The sequence below is a fragment of the Delphinapterus leucas genome, chromosome 14 (assembly GCF_059928025.1).
Source record: "Delphinapterus leucas isolate spDelLeu-1000000601 "Yukka" chromosome 14, BTC_Dleu_Yukka2, whole genome shotgun sequence".
NCBI classification, from domain to species: Eukaryota; Metazoa; Chordata; class Mammalia; order Artiodactyla; family Monodontidae; genus Delphinapterus; species Delphinapterus leucas.
This window is the reverse complement of record NC_143142.1, coordinates 57,119,905-57,140,988: the sequence shown is the minus strand read 5'-3', so window position 1 is coordinate 57,140,988 and position 21,084 is coordinate 57,119,905. Positions and strand designations below refer to the sequence as shown.

General features: G+C 36.0%; 1 protein-coding gene across 3 annotated transcripts in view; it reads right to left on the bottom strand.

The window, feature by feature from the left end:
- Positions 1-1,515: 1,515 nt before the first annotated feature.
- PIK3C3 (phosphatidylinositol 3-kinase catalytic subunit type 3) overlaps positions 1,516-21,084 on the bottom strand; it is a 154,698-nt gene continuing 135,129 nt past the window's right edge. For 2 of the 3 annotated variants that reach the window (XM_022562648.2, XM_089895096.1), the window contains 4 exons: positions 18,942-19,110; positions 13,163-13,253; positions 8,688-8,813; positions 1,516-1,879 (listed from right to left, as the gene is read on the bottom strand). In XM_022562648.2, coding sequence (XP_022418356.2) covers positions 1,865-1,879; positions 8,688-8,813; positions 13,163-13,253; positions 18,942-19,110 — 401 coding nt within the window. In that variant the 3' untranslated portion in view covers positions 1,516-1,864. Of the gene's footprint in view, positions 1,880-8,687; positions 8,814-13,162; positions 13,254-18,941; positions 19,111-21,084 lie in introns of those variants that run through there. The other variant, XR_016387628.1, reaches the window with a different exon arrangement.

The following is a 21,084-nucleotide window of genomic DNA, read 5'->3' as shown; positions in this document are numbered from 1 at the left end:
TCCAAAGCTGAAGATACTTACTATCTTGGCCCTTTAGAGAAAAGGGCCAACCTCTGTAACTATAACAAAACTACCCACTAAGTGTCAATTAAAAAGCTACAAATAAAGAATTAAAAGAGTTCAGAAAGTTGGAGTGGTCACTTTCAGCAATGCCATTTTGAGAACTTTTTGGTACCAATAGAAACAGGAGTAAAAGAATAAGAATGCAGATCGGTTATAAACTTCTAGGCAACAAAAAATGATGGAAATATGGAAGCAAAGAAAAAGCAAGAGAGAGGATGAAGCTTGCCAATTAGGTTAGTCATTATTCTCTTACGATAATTTGCAAAGGCCTTTTCATCTTTACCATTTTTCTAATCTGATGTATGTTTTATACAAGTCACATTCCATATGCTTCTAAGATATCTCTTAATTATATGCTTGCTTTCCAGCTGGGAACCCCACCCCAACAAGGCAGACTCACAGATATGAATTTGGTGACAAACATTACAATTAATGACATTCTCTGAAACTCTGCCTAAATTTAACCTTCTTAATATTTTCTGTCATTTGATATTAAGTATTTATTCAGCACCAAAAGAATGAGATATTATTTATCTTCCAAAACAAAATCTCATGACCTTGCAACACATTAATTTGCAAAGATTATTACTGTGCTGCTCTTTTCGTTTGTGTTTGTTCCTTTTCCCTAAAGTTCCATGAGGCAAAAAAGCTAGATGGATTAGTAGGGCTTCTAGTCTTAAAAGACCAAAAATTATTTTGCTTTAATCAGAAAGGATATATTACATTAACAGGTCTAGGAGAGCTATTTTTTTTTTTTTTTTTCGGTACGCGGGCCTCTCACTGTTGTGGCCTCTCCTGTTGTGGAGCACAGGCTCCGGACGCGCAGGCTCAGCGGCCATGGCTCACGGGCCCAGCCGCTCCGAGGCATGTGGGATCTTCCTGGACCGGGGCACGAACCTGTGTCCCCTGCATCGGCAGGCGGACTCTCAACCACTGCGCCACCAGGGAAGCCCTAGGAGAGCTATTTTTAAAAGCTCTTGAAAACTAAGTTTTCATTACAAAAAACAATTTATTGCAGAAAGACAATTTATGCTTACATGTAAAAATATTTTACACTCAATATGAAAAGCTGCTGCCATATTACCTTTTGGCCAATTATTCAGATAGCTACATTTTTATAACCTGCTTTATGTACTTAAAACCTAAGAGAAATGTGAACCACAAAAAAAATAAGAAACAAAATACAGTATTTGTAAAAAAAAAAAAGACTATCTTATTTGAAATATATACAATTCTCAACGTATAAATGAATAGGCCATAACGTGTAAAACTTTAAGTGTTATAGGTTAGGACAAAAAAATTAAAAAATAAAAAATGTAGGGGGAGAGGAGAAGGAAGAAGAGAGAAAGGGAACAAGGGAGGGAGAGACAACCAAGCAAAACTAAGACAGTCCAGATTCATATAACTGCTCATCTGATGTGAAGAGATAAAGAAAAAAATGGACTTTCAAACTTGAAGACTAAAATGTTTTACTATGTCAACATGAAATTCTTTCAGAGCTCTCATAATATGTACGTGGTTCTGGAACAAAATTCTTACTTCTTAGCTTATTAACAATGTGTACATTTGAAAATAAATATATACAATATATCAGAACAAGCCCTTCGGGACCATATTTAAGCAAGGACAACCAAGGAAACAGAATTCAGGCATTTAGGATGCCTGTAACATTTAGGATATATGGTATTTTGAAGACTAATATTCTCTTCCTTGCTCGTTAGCCTGAAGTCTTCGTTATACACATGTTGTTTCTAAAGTAGTTTCCTTACAGAGACAAGCATCTTGATGGGCCAAACCAATTTCATTTTCGCCAGTACTACAAAAATTAAAAACAAAGAAACAGAAAATAATTAGCTTCACTGTTCACAAAGAAAGAGAAACAAGTTTATAGTTCTAAAAACTGCTTAGAAAGAGACATATAATTCTTTAATAGAAAAAAAAAACCCAAAACACCTTCAGGTAATTCCAGTCCTTAATTTTTTTTAAAAAAAGTCTTCTATTAAAAAAAAAAAGGTGAAATTATTACTTTACTACATGCCATGAAGAGGATTTAAATTAACTACAATGTACAGGATTCCTAAGACTTTGCTTAAAAATCAGTTTATATGAGCAAATATTTGGGAGAGGGAATGTTTGCTAACTGTAAGCTCAAGATGATCTCGTTATTACATGGCAGACAAATCTAGCACTAGGAAGGCAAAAATTCCACTGAGTTCTGCAGTGACAGATGATTAATATTTTGAGTAGTGAGCTTAGTTCTTGGTATGACATTTTTAGAGACTGTGAAAATGTATAATTTATTCCAGAGTGCAGCCAATGCACAATACAGAGTACAGAAATGGTCTGGAAAAAAAAAATCAAAGGAAGCAGTCCTGAAAGAATAAGAAAGGCCCAGTCAAGAGTTGTTTTGGGGCCAATACATTAATAGTGTTCAATATTAAAATATCAAGTTAAAATAAAAGATATCAACATTTTTAGCACCTATTTTGTGCTAGGCACCCTCACAATTATCTCAAAGTAATGTGCAACAGTTAAAGGTTGTTGTCTTTAACATGTACAATCACCCACTCTCTCAGTAAGAACAACTCTGGGCACTTTTTTGGGGTGAGTCATCCACACCTCATGTGCCCTCTGATTCAGTCAAATATATGCTGGCTTATCTTGGAGGAATTAAGAATGCTTTTTATGGGTCACAAAACTTTGTTTCTATGAACTTCACCTCATTATTACTCTGAAAGAAAACGGGAAGGAAAAAGAACCGTGCTGACAAGTGGGTTTGTGTATGTATGTGCACATGCGTGTATATGCGTATAAATGTGAAAGATGCAGACTGATTTTAATCTATATAATTTAAAGTGGCAATTCTAGAAAGAATATGGTAAGATTTATTTTTAATGCTAATAAAAGGAATGTAATTTATAATTTAAGAAGCTATTTAAGTATTTTCTTAAAGGTAGTATCAGAGAAAATAAACTTCTCAAATGGTCCTTGGCACTTACATAAAATCACATACATTTATTTGGTACTATGTACCAGGAACAGTTCAGCTTCTGTGGGAGATCCCAAGTTACTTTAAGACAAAATGCTTATATAAAGAAACAGTTATTTACCCCTACCCGCAACCCCTCCCCTGCACACACCTGAAAGTTAGACAAATGGGTGGGGACTCATTCTAGGCAAAGAAAAAGGCGTACTACTTGGGGAAGTAGGGATATTGGGTATAGGAAGTGTCATGGGGTAGCTCATCAGGGTTACAAAGAAGGTTCTTTTAGAAGGCTGGTAGAAGATGATGAAAGTTGAAAATGCAGATTAAAGGCAAACTGCGAAAGTTCCTCACTGACATGCTAGGAAGTCTAAATACCCTGGAAACAAAGAAAAACCACACCTATGTATCCACACCTGTGTATACATATGTCTGTATGCGAGAAAAATGCTGCTACTAAACAGATGGTCTCTAACAGATTTCATAAATATTTCAAAGTGTCTGTACCTATGGGGGAAAAAATTAGTAACACTATGTAGTAGAGCCAGCCCAAAATATTCCACTCCCTTCACATTTGAAGAACTTACATAAAAGTTCGATATAACAGAGGGGAGGGAAAACAATAGTTAGTATTACAAATAAACTTACTAAAGCCGATAATGAACCGAACAGGCAAATCTTACCATGGAGTGCATTCAAGTGTCTGAAAACTTTCCTTAGAAAAGATAAGGAAATTAAATTTGTACTGATGAAAAATAAACTGTAGGGAATTTTAGCTGAAAGTTATGGAGCATTCTGCTGAGTCCTGCTATTACGATAACTAGTCTTAAAACCTTAAAACATTTGTAATGTACCAAGTGCCTATATTATAGTTTATAACATCATAGGTTTTAACATAGTTATGCAGCAGTACTGACTGCAGTGCAACAAGAGAGAACATGTGAGTCGATAAAATTCAAGACTGGGTTTTGGCCAATGTACAAGATAAGTGATATCCCATATTTATCATATTTATCAGGGATTAACTGTTCCCAATAACTCCTTTTTATGTCATACACTATTGGCTGTCTGCATGGATTTTTTTTCTTTTGATGCTCAGATGAAAGATTAAAGAGAAAATTAAAAGATCATTTTTTAAATTTACAAGTCTATTTTTAAAACTCACCACTCACCACATAATCTATTCATACCTAATAAATTAAGACATAGATGTAAATTGAGAAAAACATTATTTAGAAACTACTGTCTATTTCTACAATCCAGGGTTTGAGTTTGAATCTGGACTTTTTCACCTGTTCACCTTGAGACCTCGGGCAAGTTATTTAACCTATCTAAGCCTCAGCTTTCTCATCTGTAAACAAGCCTAGTGATACATTTACTCTACAGGTATGAGGATTAAAGAAGGTACTGAAGAGAAAAAAGTTTACATAATTTCTGGCACATTTAAGTGTTCAATAGGCTGCTATTATTGCTACTATTGTGTTTTTGTTGTTGTTCTTATTATTATTCCTTACAGGATAACTCAAATATATTAGGGCTAGATCTGGGACACAAAATGATAAAAAATAGTTTTGTATGATATACTGGTGTTATTTATTTAAGCCACGTATCTGGGAATCATCTGACTCTTTAGAAAAATATTTACTAAATTAAAAATCACTTTGTTTTAGAACTGAAGAATTTCTATTTGGTCACAGAATTCAATACTTTATGTTTTGATCAATGAAATATTTTACATTGCTCTTCTTTATTCCTAATGGTAAAATAAGGTCCATATAATGTAAAATCAGAAATGATGCTCTAGTCTCTTCGTCCTTAGGGCATCTTTTGCATCCATGCCTTCTTAAAGTAGATGAGAGTAGAACAGTTACAGTGGAAACATCCTACACTGGGTTTAAGAACTAAGATCAGTACCTAAAGGTAAAACAGAATATAAATAAACAAAATTACTCAAGAAAAGCCCTTCAGAAGGCAACATACTGGAGTCATTTCTCAAAGAGTCCAAAATAGGAAGCTTTCCCTTCAGCGCTGATACAAAAAACCTATTTCTTTGTTTGAACAGCAGATGGGGCAGATGGCTTGTACTGAGGCCATGTTGTACAAAAAAAAATGAGAACCCTCAATATTGGAATGACATTCAGCATTGTAAGAAGTTATGTTATGGCAGGAACATCGGATCTGAAACACTTCGGAGGGAGTCCCTGACACATTTACTAGACACATGGGAAATATCAGGCATAAGGAACACACTGTTTTCCTCCTTTCACTGTTGTTTTTTTTAACCCCCTCAAGTGTAAGAGTGTGTGTGTATAGCTGGCTTCTCTTAAGTTAAAGGTGCACAGATGGGACTGCACATTCATGTGACCCTCCACTCGGACCTGTGGTCCTCCTCCTTGAACATCCAGGGGCTAAGGAAGGGTCCTTGCCAGATGGATGACAGTGATCTTTGTTCTTAGTATCCTGAGCTGGGACTTAGGTAAAATTTCTGAATGCAATCTGTTCTTACTTTTTAACACTTAGTGTGCAAAAAAATATATTTCTAACCCTAATCTATAAAGATTCATTTAATTAGATTTAATATGTATTAAGATTAATGAAAATCACATCCCCTTTCTCCAGACTTCTACCATCAATCAGTGAAGAGAGACAGGAAAAAGCAGAAGCTGGAAAGAAATGGGCTGCAATGTGAGAGATTTCCATTGAAAGGCGTAGTTTTAGAGCAGGAAGTGATCCAAACTAAGTGACCTCCACCTTTCTGCTGGGAAGAAGAGTTCTGATGATGCAATTTCGAAGACAATGACCCAAATAAAAGTGTTTTTCAGTGGAAAATTTCTATCACTAATAGGTGGGTGTTGCTAGGCAACAAATATTACAATGTTTAATCTCTACCCTTACTAGCAATTGGCGTGATGGAATAAAATAAGCCTTTTCAGCATTTCAACATAATAGTTGTATCTGGCAATTTTTTAGTCATTTTAAAGAACACTTCTTTTATGTAGAAAGAACTTTTGTTAACATGTATCTGTCTACCTCCATTTTCTAAAAACTGGGTTCTATAATCCATAATGATTAACAGGAATACACTAAAATTAGCATAACTCAATTAGCAAAATGCATCCTTATAATAAATGCTATGAGTGACAAAAAACAGATGTTGATCATCAAAATTTGAGTGTGCATGTGATTTATTAGTATCAATATTTAGAAAATGTATATTTAGGAATGTGAATTTCAAAGGGAAAATAAACTTCCTCAGAGATTAGTTAAGAAACAAGTATGCATCTATAATTTTATAATTTGAAAAGACTTATGTGAAATTAAGACCTCATTTAGTATCTCTGGTATCCTTCAATGCCTAAGCAAGTTCCAATTAAATTTAATATTCTTATGTTACTTTTTTTTTTTTTTTGCAGTACGCGGGCCCCTCACTGTTGTGGCCTCTCCCGTTGCGGACGCGCAGGCTCAGCGGCCATGGCTCAGGGGCCCAGCCACTCTGCAGCACGTGGGATCTTCCCAGACCAGGGCACGAACCCGTGTCCCCTGCATCGGCAGGCAAACTCTCAACCACTGCGCCACCAGGGAAGCCCTCTTACGTTGATATTGTTTTAGTTGTACAATAGTATGAGCAGAGATGACATATTTAAAGAAACTTAAGAGCATGAATATGTTCAGGTTAACTTCTTGGGATAAACAATATGGGAGTCTTGTTAATCACTATGTTGTACACCTGAAACTTATATAACATTGTAAATCAACTATACCTCAGTAGAAAATAAAAAAGAATATGGGATTCTGATAAAGAAGACTCGAGTTCGGCAAGCTACAAAGTAATCTAGATTATCATTGGTTGGATATGGGGGGTCAAAAGATCTGGGTTCAAGCCTTGATTCTGTCCCTTGTTAGACACATGAAGTTGGCTAAGTCATTATACATCTCTGGGCCTTTTTCCCTTACAGCTCTAAAATATTCTGCTGTGCTATATGCTGATCCAGATCTGCCATTAGCTAGCTCGGTGGCTCTGACAAGTCACTTACTTACCATATGAGTCACAGTTTACTCTCTCGAGAAGTGACTATGATTAATGACATGTGAATCAAACCTTGAATTGGCACTTATAATAAAATATGACTCAGACTGGTGTTCAGAGAGAAGAAACATGTTTTGTTCAGAGAGAGAAAGAGTATCAGCTAACATTTACAGGAAAAAAATTCCCTTATGCTCATTAGATATTTCTTAAGTGTTTAAAGGCACTGTGTTTCTGGGTCACTGATATACATCCCATCCTTTAAGAAGTTTGCATTTTAGGAGTTATAAGGTAAGTATCCAAATATCTATAATAGAAAACAAAATATAAGTTCAACTTATAATAAAAGTACAAAGTACTATTAATATTCAGAGGAAGATGAATCAGAGTGGCATTAAGAATAGATCTTGGAAGGACAGACTGGATTTTAGCAAGCAGGAGTTTACAGATGATTCATTATTAAGAAGATGGATATTCTGGGCTGAAGAAATAGAACAGCAAAGTAGCCAGAGAAATGGAAGAGGATAAAAATATTGAGAGAAAGAGAGTATTAGGAAAATAGCTTAGAAAGAAGTTTAGAACACAGCAGTCTGGAAGGCCTTGAGTTCCTAGAGATTGGATGTCACTTTTAGGCACTAGGGAAACACTTTTCACATTTAAATTTAAAACAAAACAAAACCCAGTGTAAAACAGTATTTTGTAAAGATATATCTAATTGAAATATTTAGCATAATAAAGATAAGAATGCTGCAAGAAAAAAAGATACTAAAACAGAGAGAACAGTTATGAAGGATTTTAGTTACCCAGGGTATCATAAAGTGAAAAACAACTGGGTTAAAATGTCTATAATGGGAAAATGACAGAAAACGATGATTTAAAAAATGCTTAAAGAAACTCGCAAGACTTAGTAACATTCTGTATACTGAGTGAGGGAGAAGTTAAAACAGACAAGCTTTGAGCTTGGGTTATTTGTAAAATTATTATTAACTGAATGTGTAAAGTCAGGAAGGAGTTTACAAGGAGAGGAGTGAGAGGATGTGGGAGAGGAAAGTGGCCTAATTTTTCTGTTTGCTGATCACTTCCAGCATCAACCTCATTATGAAGTTTGAAACTAAAACAGTTTTTAAATCTGAGGTTTATCATCAAAAAGTCTTCCCTCAAACATTTATAGGAAAGAGTCTGCTAACCAAAAGTCTACAGATAGATCTGTATGTGCTACACATCGCTTTTCTCAGCTTCTAACCTCCTTTCCTAGCACTTCACAGTTTACCAAAATCCAACGAGTGTCTAAGTCTCACTTGTCAAGGCCTCTGCTAGACCCAAGATTATTCTCAAGAAGGGTTTATAGTCACCACTGACTACAAAGGACAGATACAACTATGCTGACACTCCACAATTTAGTTACTAAGAACATTTCAGTGGGATGTTTTAGTGCATGTTACTAGTGCATCGAACACTTTCACATTGGAAGGTTGGTGAGATGTCAAGAAGGCTTGACAAAAAAAACAGAAAAGATGTCATTGGCAGGGAAAGGTATGGTTCTGTGAGGATTCTGTGAGGATTCTAGGGTAGTACACGGAGAAGCTGAGATGAACACACTGCCCTCAGAGAACTTACCTGGGCGAACTTGTGAATCTGCTCTACCACCGCGGCAAACAGAGCATGGACACTTTCATCAATCAGACTCTGCATGTAGTGCACTGCCTCTTCATCAGACAGGTCTAGACGAAATTTATCCTGAACCTACAAGGTCACAGTCTTATTAGCTTTTGAATAAAGAAAAACACACATTTCGAAAAGACAAGAACAAACAGATATAGATATTATTACAATGAACTATTCTATGCCAAAGAAATGATTCATAACCTGTAAGGAGTTCTGAATACTATTCTCTTGAATGTGGAACTTTACTTTTTGCTATATGCTCTTTATATCACCCTATCTTTGTTGGTTGTAAATATTTCTGCAGAAAAGAATTAACAAAGTGAATAGAAAATATAATTCTGTTAGACCCTGCAAATTTAAAAAGAGACAAAAATTGTTCTTTTAACCCAAAGGTGTGCTTTAGTATTTGCATTTCAAAGCTAGAATTATAAGATTTAAATTGTGACATAATAATTATTAACAATCTCCTTCACTTTATGAAATGGATATAGCAAGGTAAGCTTATATTACTATTCTCCCTCACCTTCTCTGCCTACACAAGAACAGGAACTATGTCAACTGCTGGCAAAATGAACTAAACTAGATCTTCTAAAATGTTCCCTTTCCTATAGGAGTTCCCTGTACTTCTGCAAAGAACTACTTCAACTGGCCTATAATTTCCAAAGGCAGAGGACTTTTTCATTATTTCATATTAAAACATACAGTTGATTCTCAATAGCAATAAGTACTAGAAAACTTAGTAGAGATATATATCAGAATAGTTCCCTAAAACACAAAAGCCAATGTTACTGAATGACTACTTTGTGCTAAACACTGTGCAAAGTACTTTACATGCAGTATTTCACTCAACTCTCAGATGGCTCTGAGGCAGATAATATCTCCATCTATAAGATGCAGAAACTGAGACACAGAATTTATGAAGCCAATCCAGGGACCTTTAACTGATGATAAGTGGCTTGCGCTTCCAGACAATTGCATCCTACTGCACTAACCATTGTACTAACTCCTTTCTCCTCTTATAAATAACCCATATATATTTCTGAAAAGGCAGGCTAGGAGAAAATGGGATTTCCAAGTGGATAAAAAGTGGTCCACATTTAGTATTTCCTTTTAAGTATAGAGTTTAACTACTATAAAACCAGGAAGAAGAAAGGGCAGACAGTATGACAACCCATGGCCCTGCTCAGTGCTCTTTTCTCTTCACTGCACTGGAAGTATACCAGCTGATCTGACAGCCCTCAGCCTCAGGATAGAGGAGGTAAAAGAGAGGTTAATATAATAAGTGAAGGACAATTTGGTGGAGGGAGACCTAAAAGTATACTTTCAATCAACTCTCTCTCCCATTTCTGGGTCCCAGTTAAAGAGTTTAATCCATTATATTCCTTGATTTCTACTTAGAGAGGTCATGTCTGACAATTTTGGAGCTATTTTTTAAGAACGTCAAAAAACTGTAGGGCAGGAGAATCAAAATAAAACTTTAACCCAATTTATCAAAACTTGCATACTTACATAAGTACTTAAATTACAAACAGAAGATATGTATTTAGCATATAAAGAAAATGTTATTTGCCAAATATGAAGACATTCTCTTTTATAACAAAGAAGGTTAACAACATATAAATGGTTGATCTGTTTTCATATATACTGACTTATGTTAGGCTACTTGTTATTGTCCCCTAAGTCACCTCTGTGACTTTCACCTTTCCAGAATTTCCCCCCTGACTTCTTGGCTATCCCTACCAGCTCCAAACCCTCTCCTTTCACACCTCATTAGTAAGGCTGCACTCAAAACAATCTGGAGAGTGCCTTTAAGCAAAAGGATACACACTTGTAAATCTCAGCCTCTGCACTGTCTTTCAAAGGTAGATAAGATACCCTTTGTTTAAAATATTGTGAGAATTTCCAAAATGTGATGGAGAGACACAAAGTGAGCAAATGTTGGAAAAATGGCACCAACAGACTTGCTCAACACAGAGTTGCTACAACCTTCAAAATCTGTAGGAAACGCAATTATCTGTGAAGCACCATAAAATGAGTAGACAGTTTAAAAAGAAGTAAAAAGAAATTGATATATATGTACTAAAATATGTTAGAAAAAAGGAAAATATTGTTGAACTTTGTTATTATTAAATAATTTGAATAATATGTACTTCTCTGAAGACTTCAGCCTCAAATGTGCTATTCTGTTTCTTTAGCTGGCTTTCATTCATGAGATCAATGCAAAAATTTTCTAGGTAGTAAGACTTCAAAGTAATGCCACCAAGTGTTATTTCACAAAGTATTAAAACCTATTTCTACTGCTTAAAAAAGCCAACCAATATGAAACATAAATTTTAGTCTATTGCAGCATCACTTTCCAATATTATTATGACTTTAAAGTCAAGTTTATGTTGCAATTGGTTACTTCACATTCTTGATAAAACAGTAGCAAGCAAATAAATCTTTATGGAATACTCTTTTGGGTAAAAATATGGTAAAATACTTTTTGTTCAAGGTTCACTTAATTGAAACTAGAATAAACAGCTAGGGAGTAAACAGTGTCAAGAAAAATGACTAAGGTACATGCTTTTCTTCCCCATAAATTAATTGCTTCATGTGTTAAAGGATGATGCCATAAAGAGAGCTGGTAACAAATTAAACAATAAAATCATGATTCTCTAAAAGAGAAGCAAAAGTTGAAACAAAAGAACAGTAACTATATAACAACTGGCAGAAGAAACTGGAAGACTCCGTTTGACAAATACTGTTAGAACTTTCATAAATGACTTCTGAACACAAGTGAAGTCAGGCAAGAGTGAACATATGACAGAGAGAGATGGGTTTAAAATAAACAGCAAAAACAGATCCTGAAAACAGCAAAGCAAAAAAGAAAGGCAACAACATTTGAAATCTGGTGCAGTCATCAACTTTAGCTAAGAAAACGTTCATCAACCATGTTTCTTCATGGATGAGCTTAAATTGACAAAAAATAACCCAGGCCAAAACCTAGTGTGATAAGTAGCCCATTGCCTAGTTTGGGCGTGGGGGGTGCTGAAACAGTGCTTCCTGGATAATAATAAATGAAATCTTAATAAGAACATAATTTCCTTAAATGGTTAAGCAATAAAATATTTACATTAAAATCCCTCTCATTGCTTGCCAATGACTCATAAAATTAGGTAAAAGAGATCAGCTTCATTCATGTTTGCAATGATGTAAATATTTTTGTATCCCCCAAATCCATGTTGAAACACTAATGCCCAATGTGATAGTATTAGGAGGTGGACCCTTTGGGAGGTGTTTAGGTCATGAGGGTGGAACCCTCATGAATGGGATTAGTGCTCTTATAAAAGAGATCCCACAGAGCTTCCTAGTGCCTTCCACCCTATGAAGATACAACAAGTTTTCGACCCAAAAAGGGCCTTAACTTGACCATTCTGGCACGCTGATCTAGAACTTCTAGCCTCCAGAAGCATGAGAAATAAATTTCTGTTGTTTACAAGCCACGCAGTCTCTTGTATTTTGTTATATATAGCAGCCCAAATGGACCAAGACAATGTTTAAACCACAGAGGTACCTTTCTAATAATGCTCAGAGTCAATTACATCAGAACTTAGGGATTTTGGTGCCAATTATTAATTTCAACCACCAGGGCAATTCCATCTATGAGACTGTTATAATTTTAGTAATTTTATACTTCTGTAAGTTAAAAAACTACACTAACTTTGAAGTTGAGTATTAATAACCACACTGATATTTAAAATCATTTTATGTTACCTTTGGATAAATAAAGTATACTACATACATCCCTCTCAATGAATCAGAGAGTCAGAAATTAATTTGAATAAAAATCTTCAAATCTGTTACCCTTCCTCCCATCTCCTGCTGCGACTCAGGGTACGATAGTTCTGAATAACTACTCATCTACCTGATGGCTTTCCTTCATTCTTCTCTTTGCAGGTTAAGTTAAGGCAGGTCTCTATTCTCCTGACACAGTAAGAAACCCCTGTAAGCAAGGGTATGAATGGGAAGGATAAAGAATGGCTGTTTGCTTCTGCTTCTCCATACTATTACAATATTTTGTTTCTGATCCTTAGCAGGCTTAGTCTGGGAGTACCAGGAATCAGGTATCCCAGTAGGAATATTAAAGAGAAGCTAAACTTTCAGGACAAAGAGAAAGGGCTGTGATAGTAAGCTCCCTCTCTTGGTGTAATGACCTATTCATGTGACTGTGGGTACAAACAGGCAAGGGGATAAAACTTGTTGCAGAGGACTTGAGAGGCTGTCATATTCTGGAATGTGAAATAAAAATATACACAAGGTCTCTTTCTTAATTCATGTTACTTAAGAGTCTAGGGGTCGGGACAAGGGGAAATGGGTTGTTAAAACGCTGTTATTTTTTACATATGAAAAGTAGACTATAATATCTGAGGATGTATAAAAATTACCTTTTTCACAGTCTTATCTGGTTCAAGAGCAATATCTGGAATGTTTGCATCCACCATCAAGGAAAACAAGTTCAAAATAAGATTAGAATACCTAAAGGAGAGTGGGAAAGAAAAATAAATAGCAATGTGTTAGAATTTTGCCATTCTTTCTCATATTAAGAGCACTCCTAGAAGTAGTGCTTTATAATGGTTACTATTACTCCTATGGAAAATAGAATGTGAGCTTATTCACCAGCTGTCTCAATGAAAAGCAAGCCTTGAAAACATATCTTATTCTAAGGTCTTGATATAATGCCATTTCTAGGTCCCCCACTAGGGAACACACTTTTGGAGTAACCATCTAATAATGACAGTTTTTCACTCTTTAGTAAGTATATTCTTTTTAGAAGGGATCTAAGGGGAATCTGCTTTATACCATTAATTAGCATTACTAAGCAATGAAGATCTGTCTTTGCTCAATGCTGACAAGAATCTGCTACCTTAAGACTACCTCAGTATGTCATGGGTAAATGAGTCAAAGGGAAATAGTGTGAGTTCAGTAATCATTAATAAATATCCTCTAGGGACACTAATCCCACCATCTTCGAAAATATAATGACGGGCCTGGATATAAGCAACCCTAAACGGAGGAGAAAATAGCTTGTACTCTTCTACACTAAATATGTGCAAGATATCTAAATAACTTCACCTTTGGAGTATGCTGGCCCCTGTAGAAACTAAAGGTTTATCCCCATCAATCATCAAACTTTTCATCCTCCTCCAAACAAGAATAAAGAATGTTACTATTCCAAATCTTATTTCCAGGAGTGCAGCCATGTGGGGAAAGGTATCATTAAGTGTACACTGGGTGCAACCCACCTCCTGCTCCAGAACACTCTCCCCTTGGACAGTTATGCCCTGAGCAGCCCTGCAGCACTGTAGTGATAAAAGGAGGTCCAGATTTGACTTTGGGGATGGATGTAAGTGAAGAAAGCTTTGGTTTTAGGCAATGAAGGTTTCTAGCTGGTCTTGGTAGAAGTGTCAACACAAGTGCCTTGCATTGTCTTCTCGAGCGGATGGAAGTCAGGACTTTAGGTTATGCAGAACCTTTATTCCAGCCATCTACTTATCCATAATATAAAAAAGTACTTAAAAACTAATACTTGAACTGTAATGATAATAGAACTTGTAGACAAAAATGACTATCCATATGAACCTCAAATTACCTATTTCATCATTTTTGAATTTTATATTACCCATGAAAATCAGGCTCTATAATGAAAAAATTCTACCTTGATATAATCTTCTAATCAAATTAGGCCCTAACTCAATTATACTCTTTTAAAAAAAGTATGATAATAGCTAAACTGCTTGAACTTATAGTTTTAAAGTTACTGATTTCCTTGTGGGAACTGATAAAAACCATGTCACAGCTTATTCCATTTCTACCCACATAATAATTTTATTCATTCAACCAACACATATTTATTGAGTACTCACACTAAACACTGTTCTAGGCACTATGGGTATAGTGGTGAACTGAACAAACAAGGTCTCTACATACTCATGAAACTTACATTCTGGAGGAGGGTGGGGACTCACACAATAAACTGACAAAGAAGATAATTTCATGAGTACTTGACTGACAAAAGAGTTTTAAAAATAAAGAAAAAAACAGCAAAATGGGTCAAAGACTGATGGGGCGGGGAGAAAAGTCATCTTAGGGAGGTATGATGTTATTCTAACTGTACTGAAATAAATGAGTTTAAAGAGTAGAGTGACATACTCAGATATGCATTTTGTAAAGGCCCACACTGGCTATCTTGTGGGGAATAAGAATGGAGGAAGGGGAGGGAGGGAGACGCAAGAGGGAAGACATATGGGAACATATGTATATGTATAACTGATTCACTTTGTTATAAAGCAGAAACTAACACACCATTGTAAAGCAAATATACCCCAATAAAGATGTTAAAAAAAAAAAAAAAAAGAATGGAGGAAGGGAAACTATTTTACAGATGTCCAGGTGGAAAATAAATAATATGGACATTATCAGGCTATATTTTTGAGATGGACTGGATATCACTTGCTTCAAGATGCCTTCAATGAAGTGGAGAACAGAGGACCTGAATGTCACCAAGGATTTCGCCTACATGGGGAACTATGGTTATTTATCAAAATTTAAAAAAAAAAATGAATGAAAGAAGAACAGGATTTGGGGCAGGGAATCAAGAGTTCCATTTTAGACACATATTGAGTTTGAGATCCCTACTACATTCTTAGTAGAGATGTCAAATAGGCAGTTAGACATATTTCAGAGGAGATAATAGGGCTGGTGGTAATAGTTTGGAATCATCAGCATTTGGATCCTATTTAAAGTCACAAGTCTAGATGTAAATGCTTAAGGAGAGAGTTTAGGGGAAAAAGATCCAGAGCTCTTTATACTGAAATGGAACTTGTAGATAGTTTAATATATAGAGGTCAGGAAGAAGAGGGAAGGTATCAGCAAAGAAGCAGGAGTGACCAGTAAGGCAAAAAGAAAATAGAGGAGTAGGTTACACCAAATAAAAGAAATGTTTTTAAGAACTGGTGTCAGTAGGATACAACCAACTGCTACATATTATGTTACGAAAAAATATTCTTTCAATGAACTCTTAATTATTCATACTCTGTTTTGTTGACTATATAGGGTTTGTCCCAACCTTGCCATAGGGGAATCTCAGGAATCTACCACAAGGTAACACAGGGAGAGGAATACAAGGTTCAGTTTTGAAAGGGATATTTCAAAGTATATCCCATACCTGGCTGCCCATTAAATTCATTTGGGAAGCTTCTTTGAAAATACCAATGCCTGGGCCAAATCCCAGACCAATTAAATCTGATGGGGCTCAGAACTGTTTTGGTCCCCCCCAGCCCACAAAGAACCCCAAGTGATTTTAACGGTCAGCCAGGATCTATGTTAAAATGTCTGCCTTTATGGAAGCATGTGTGTTCCTTTTGTAAAAGGCAAATATTAATGTTTTCTCCATTATCTGCTGGTATACATATAACCACCCATGCTTCTATTATTATGGCAAAGGGAAACAATGTAAATAAATATAAAATGGAATATTCTATAAGAAGCTTAAACATCCAATTACTTTGTGGATAACCTGTCACTACCTTAATGGTATTAATCTTTTACATCTGTTGCCATTAACCTGCATTTTCCATTTAAGACAGAACCAGTTACACAAAACAGAAATTATATATTAGTCATTCAAATGCTATCCAGAAAAACAGAAAGGTTACCAGAAATCTTTAAAGCAATTATCAAAAGAAAATATAAGGTTAAGTTTAAAAAAATGATAGAGTGGGCAAAGTCGGCAAAACCAAGTCTAGACAAAGATGTAAGGATGGATGTGATATAAATTAGATTTTTAAAAAGGAGTAGGTTAAGTACAGAGTTCAAGGAAAATGTACTCTTTCTCATACCCATGTTTATGCCAACCACCATGCTACTCACTGGGTATACAAAGATGGTCTAAATTTTTCAGTAAAAACCTTCAATACTAAGAATAAAAAGCATTAACTACAACAAATGAGGTTCTTAACAGCATTTCAGACGTCTTGTTTCCCCTACAATCTATCCATTTTGCATGCAACAAGTATCAGAGTAGAATCCTATAAAAATATTTATTTAACAAGTGTACTACTTCTAGAAGGGAAAACAATGAGATTAATGATGAAAAGTAGTGTGATCAATAGATTCACTGCTGTTTGGTGACTAGGCAAACATCCTCTAAGACAATGTAAGAACTTTGCTTGATACAGCAAAATGCATTCCAAATTTCAATATTTTTACTGAAAAGTTTAGGCCCTCTTTGTATCATGGTGTTTGGCATAAACATGGATTAAGAGAAGTTATGTTTTCCTTGAACACTTAATATTTAAAATGTTTTAGCATTACTAGAGAGTTGCCATAAGAGTATTCAAAAAGTAAATTTTCTAATTTATTATTGGTATAACAGTGTATTTTGTTATATGAAAATCACACCATAAAGTGTGTTCCGGCACCTGTACAAGTAACATTCATAACTTAATTCGAAAGAGACTGCTCTGTTTGTGGTCCACAGTTTATTCAATGATTTCTTGTTGATCAGGAATCAACAAAAACCATGAAAAGAACACAGTTGGTCCCACCTAAAAACTCTAATAATAAGCGTGTCAAATATCCTTACCTCCAAACAAATTTTTGCTATCTGGTTAATTCTTATGTCCTAAGAGAAATTTTTACTAACTGAACCATATTCTAAAATACAACATTAAAAAATAAATGTTTATCAAAATATTAGGGTCTAGCTAATCTTAACAGTGAAATTTTTGAAACTAAAAAAGTAAAACAATTTTCATGAAGACTTAACATAAAGTGAGGTAGATTAATCTCTTTATGATTTTTCTTAGTAGTGAGGAAAGTTAACTTTTGGCTCTGTACTAATAATCTGCCTATTTTCTCATTTTGCTGAATTGCTACTAATCCATTATCAATGACAGTTTATAAGACACATTGTTTTCTTTCTGCTTTCAATAAGATAGGGCACCTTTGACATTTCTCTAGTTATCATTGCATATCATCTTGTCTGCCTCCTCATTGAGATCACCATAGTTTCATCTAGCTTTCTGTAGGCTCTATTTTAAATTAAAAATCCTAGGTATTAAAGTGGAATTTTCATCTCTGAAAGTGCTTCTGCATCACCAGACACCCATCTTCTCATTATTCCTTTAGCATTTCTGGAGAGTAAAACTGAGCCACTCTACCACTCACAGGATAATAATGCAGCTGTTTGTAAAATGTACGTTAAAGTTTGTGACCTGCGGTCGAGACTAACAGTGAAGGCCTATTGAGCCACTGCAAAGATGAAACCTTATTAATATAAGACAGCCATTCACCTGGGACCAGTAGTATCAATATCACCAGGGAACATGGCCTCACTCCAGATGTGATGCAGAACTGTTCGTACAAATACTGAAGGTTCTTATTCAACATACATATACTGTCTATAAACTGAGGTTACAAAGACAGAAAAGACAGGGCCCACATGCATAGGCAACTCACTTCTACTGGTTACATATTCACCTGGAAGAGCATACAGGTGTCTCCTGAGCTGGGATTTTTCTGGTGGACTAAGAATATTCATTTTGCATAGTTAAGTTGAAAATGGAGTTAGAATAAAATGATCCATTATTTTTGACTAACCATCAGTGCCATGTCCTGAATTTAACAAACATGATTTTTAATTTATCTTTTTCCTGATGATACATGATATCCAGTCCTAAGTAAATTTGGATGAAGGAAGCAGAGATATAGTGGCCTTAGAGAAAAAGGGATAGAGAAAAAAATCAACATTTTTTTTTTAAGCAGAATGACTGATGAGGTGCTGAAGAGAGACAAAATCATATGTAACGTTTATTCTTCAACTGTTTCGGAATGCTCCAAACTAAGGTTAATAAAGGTGCTAAAAAATAAAAATTACTTGACTAATCACTCCAAGTGAGCTAAATGCTTCATTCTTGTGTAATGTTAGCTTCCCACTTGGTGGGATTTAGCAGTCAAATAATTAGTGAGAAAGCAAGAAATTGTCTTTTTCCTTTGATATCAGACTGTTTATCAAAATAGTTATCAAATGTACATTAAAAAATACTGCTGCCTGTGTCATTCTAAAAAGAGTGATGCTAAAGAATGTATACATTTGAACAAATATTTTTCTTGCTCTGTGAAATCAATTTACCAAAATTCTCTACGTCAAGCAAATCAACTTACCTTCGAAGGTGGAGAAAAGCTGTGTAACACTGTTTTCGGAACTCTTGGTACTGTTCGCTCTGTGTGCCCCCCATTCCTTCCACCATTTCTTTATTCAGCTTCATAGGAGGAGGAAGAGGCTTTGGATCCCGACCCAAAATATATCCAAAGTCTATGTGGAAGAGTTTGCCTGGATGTTGATAAAAAACTCATTTGTTTCCAGAATTTTATATTAAGGAACTGGGAAATAGATATGTCATATAATTGGTAAAGCAGTGTCTCTTCATAAAGAATATTAGTTCATGATGAAGTCTATTAAATTGTCTGATCCTGTATCCACAGGCTAGGGAGTGGCCTTCAGAGCATATTTTATTTCCCTTCAGCTCACATTCATTCTGATGAAACTATACTTAAAATCATCCCACAGTAATATTTTAAAATTTAAATCCTACTTTTAGATCTCCAGAACCAAAGATGGCTAAAGGCTGGACAACTTTTAAAGGTATTAGTAGAAATTAGTATCTTGTAGCAAATTTCTTATGCTAAAGGAAGATCACTTCTTTAAGTATTCCTGAGATGAATCCTTCCTTTAACTTATCACTATTCTCCCCACCTTCAAAAACATCCCCCCAAATTTCAAATTATATTGTTAGCTTCATTTGAATCATTTCCAACTAATCTGTGTTACTCATTAGCTGCAGACTAGGAAACCAAGCACAGTATTCACCTCTGTCAAGGGCTGAATACAGCTATAGTGCCCAAGAAGACAAACCCTTGAGCAGTCATCTAAACTCGTAGGTCACATATGTAAGAATGTGACTGATCAATCACTTTAGAGAATGATTCACCACTGAAATAATAAAGCATCTTTTGATTTACAAGTAGGTATAAAGTAGGCATACATTATAACACTAAAAGTAACACCCTGGATTCTACAATCTAAGTACCACCAAGGCAAGGACTTATGCATTTTGTATATTGCTGTTTCCCCAGCCTCAGAATAGTTTCTAGCACATACTAAGCAATCATTGTTGAATGAAGAAATAGACTCCCTCTTGCAAGAACACCAGAATCACAACTAGCTACTGGACAATCATAAGCAGGAAGACACTGGAACAAACCAAAAAAGATACCCCATATCCAAAGACAAAGGAGAAGCCACAGTGAGACGGTAGGAAGGGTGTAATCACAGTAAAATCAAATCCCATAACTGGTGGGTGGGTGACTCACAGACTGGAGAACACTTATACCACAGAAGTCCACCCACTGGAGTGAAGGTTCGGAGCCCCACATCAGGCTCCCCAACCTGGGGGTCCGGCAATGGGAGGAGGAATTCTTAGAGAATCAGACTTTGAAGTCTAGTGGGATTTGATTGCAGGACTTCGACAGGACTGGGGGAAACAGAGACTGCACTCTTGGAGGGCACACACAAAGTAGTGTGCGCATCAGGACCCAGCGGAAGGAGCAGTGACCCTGGGGAGACTGAACCAGACCTACCTGCTAGTGTTGGAGGGTCTCCTGCAGAGGCGGGGGTGGCTGTGGCTCACCATGGGGACAAGGACACTGGCAGCAGAAGTTTTTGGAAGTACTCCTTGGCATGAGCCCTCCCAGAGTCCGCCATTAGCACCACAAAAGAGCCCAGGTAGGCTCCAGTGTTGGGTCGCCTCAGGCCAAACAACCAACAGGGAGGGAACCCAGGCCCACCCATCAGCAGAAAAGTAGATTAAAGTTTTACTGAGCTCTGCCCACCAGAACAACAGTCAGCTCTACCCACCACCAGTTCCTCCCATCAACCATCCTAGATAGCCTCATCCACCAGAGGGCAGACAGCTGAAGCAAAAAAAACTACAATCTTTCAGCCGATGGAACAAAAACCACATTCACAGTAAGACAGACAAGATGAAAAGGCAAGAGGGCTATGTACCAGATGAAGGAACAAGATAAAACCCAAGAAAAACAACTAAATGAAATGGAGATAGGTAACCTTCCAGAGAAAGAATTCAGAATAATGACAGTGAAGATGATCCAGGACCTTGGAAAAAGGATGGAGGCAAAGATCAAGAAGATGCAAGAAATGTTTAACAAGACCTAGAAGAACTAAGGAACAAACAGAGATGAACAATACAATAACTAAAATGAAAACTACACTAGAAGGAATCAATAG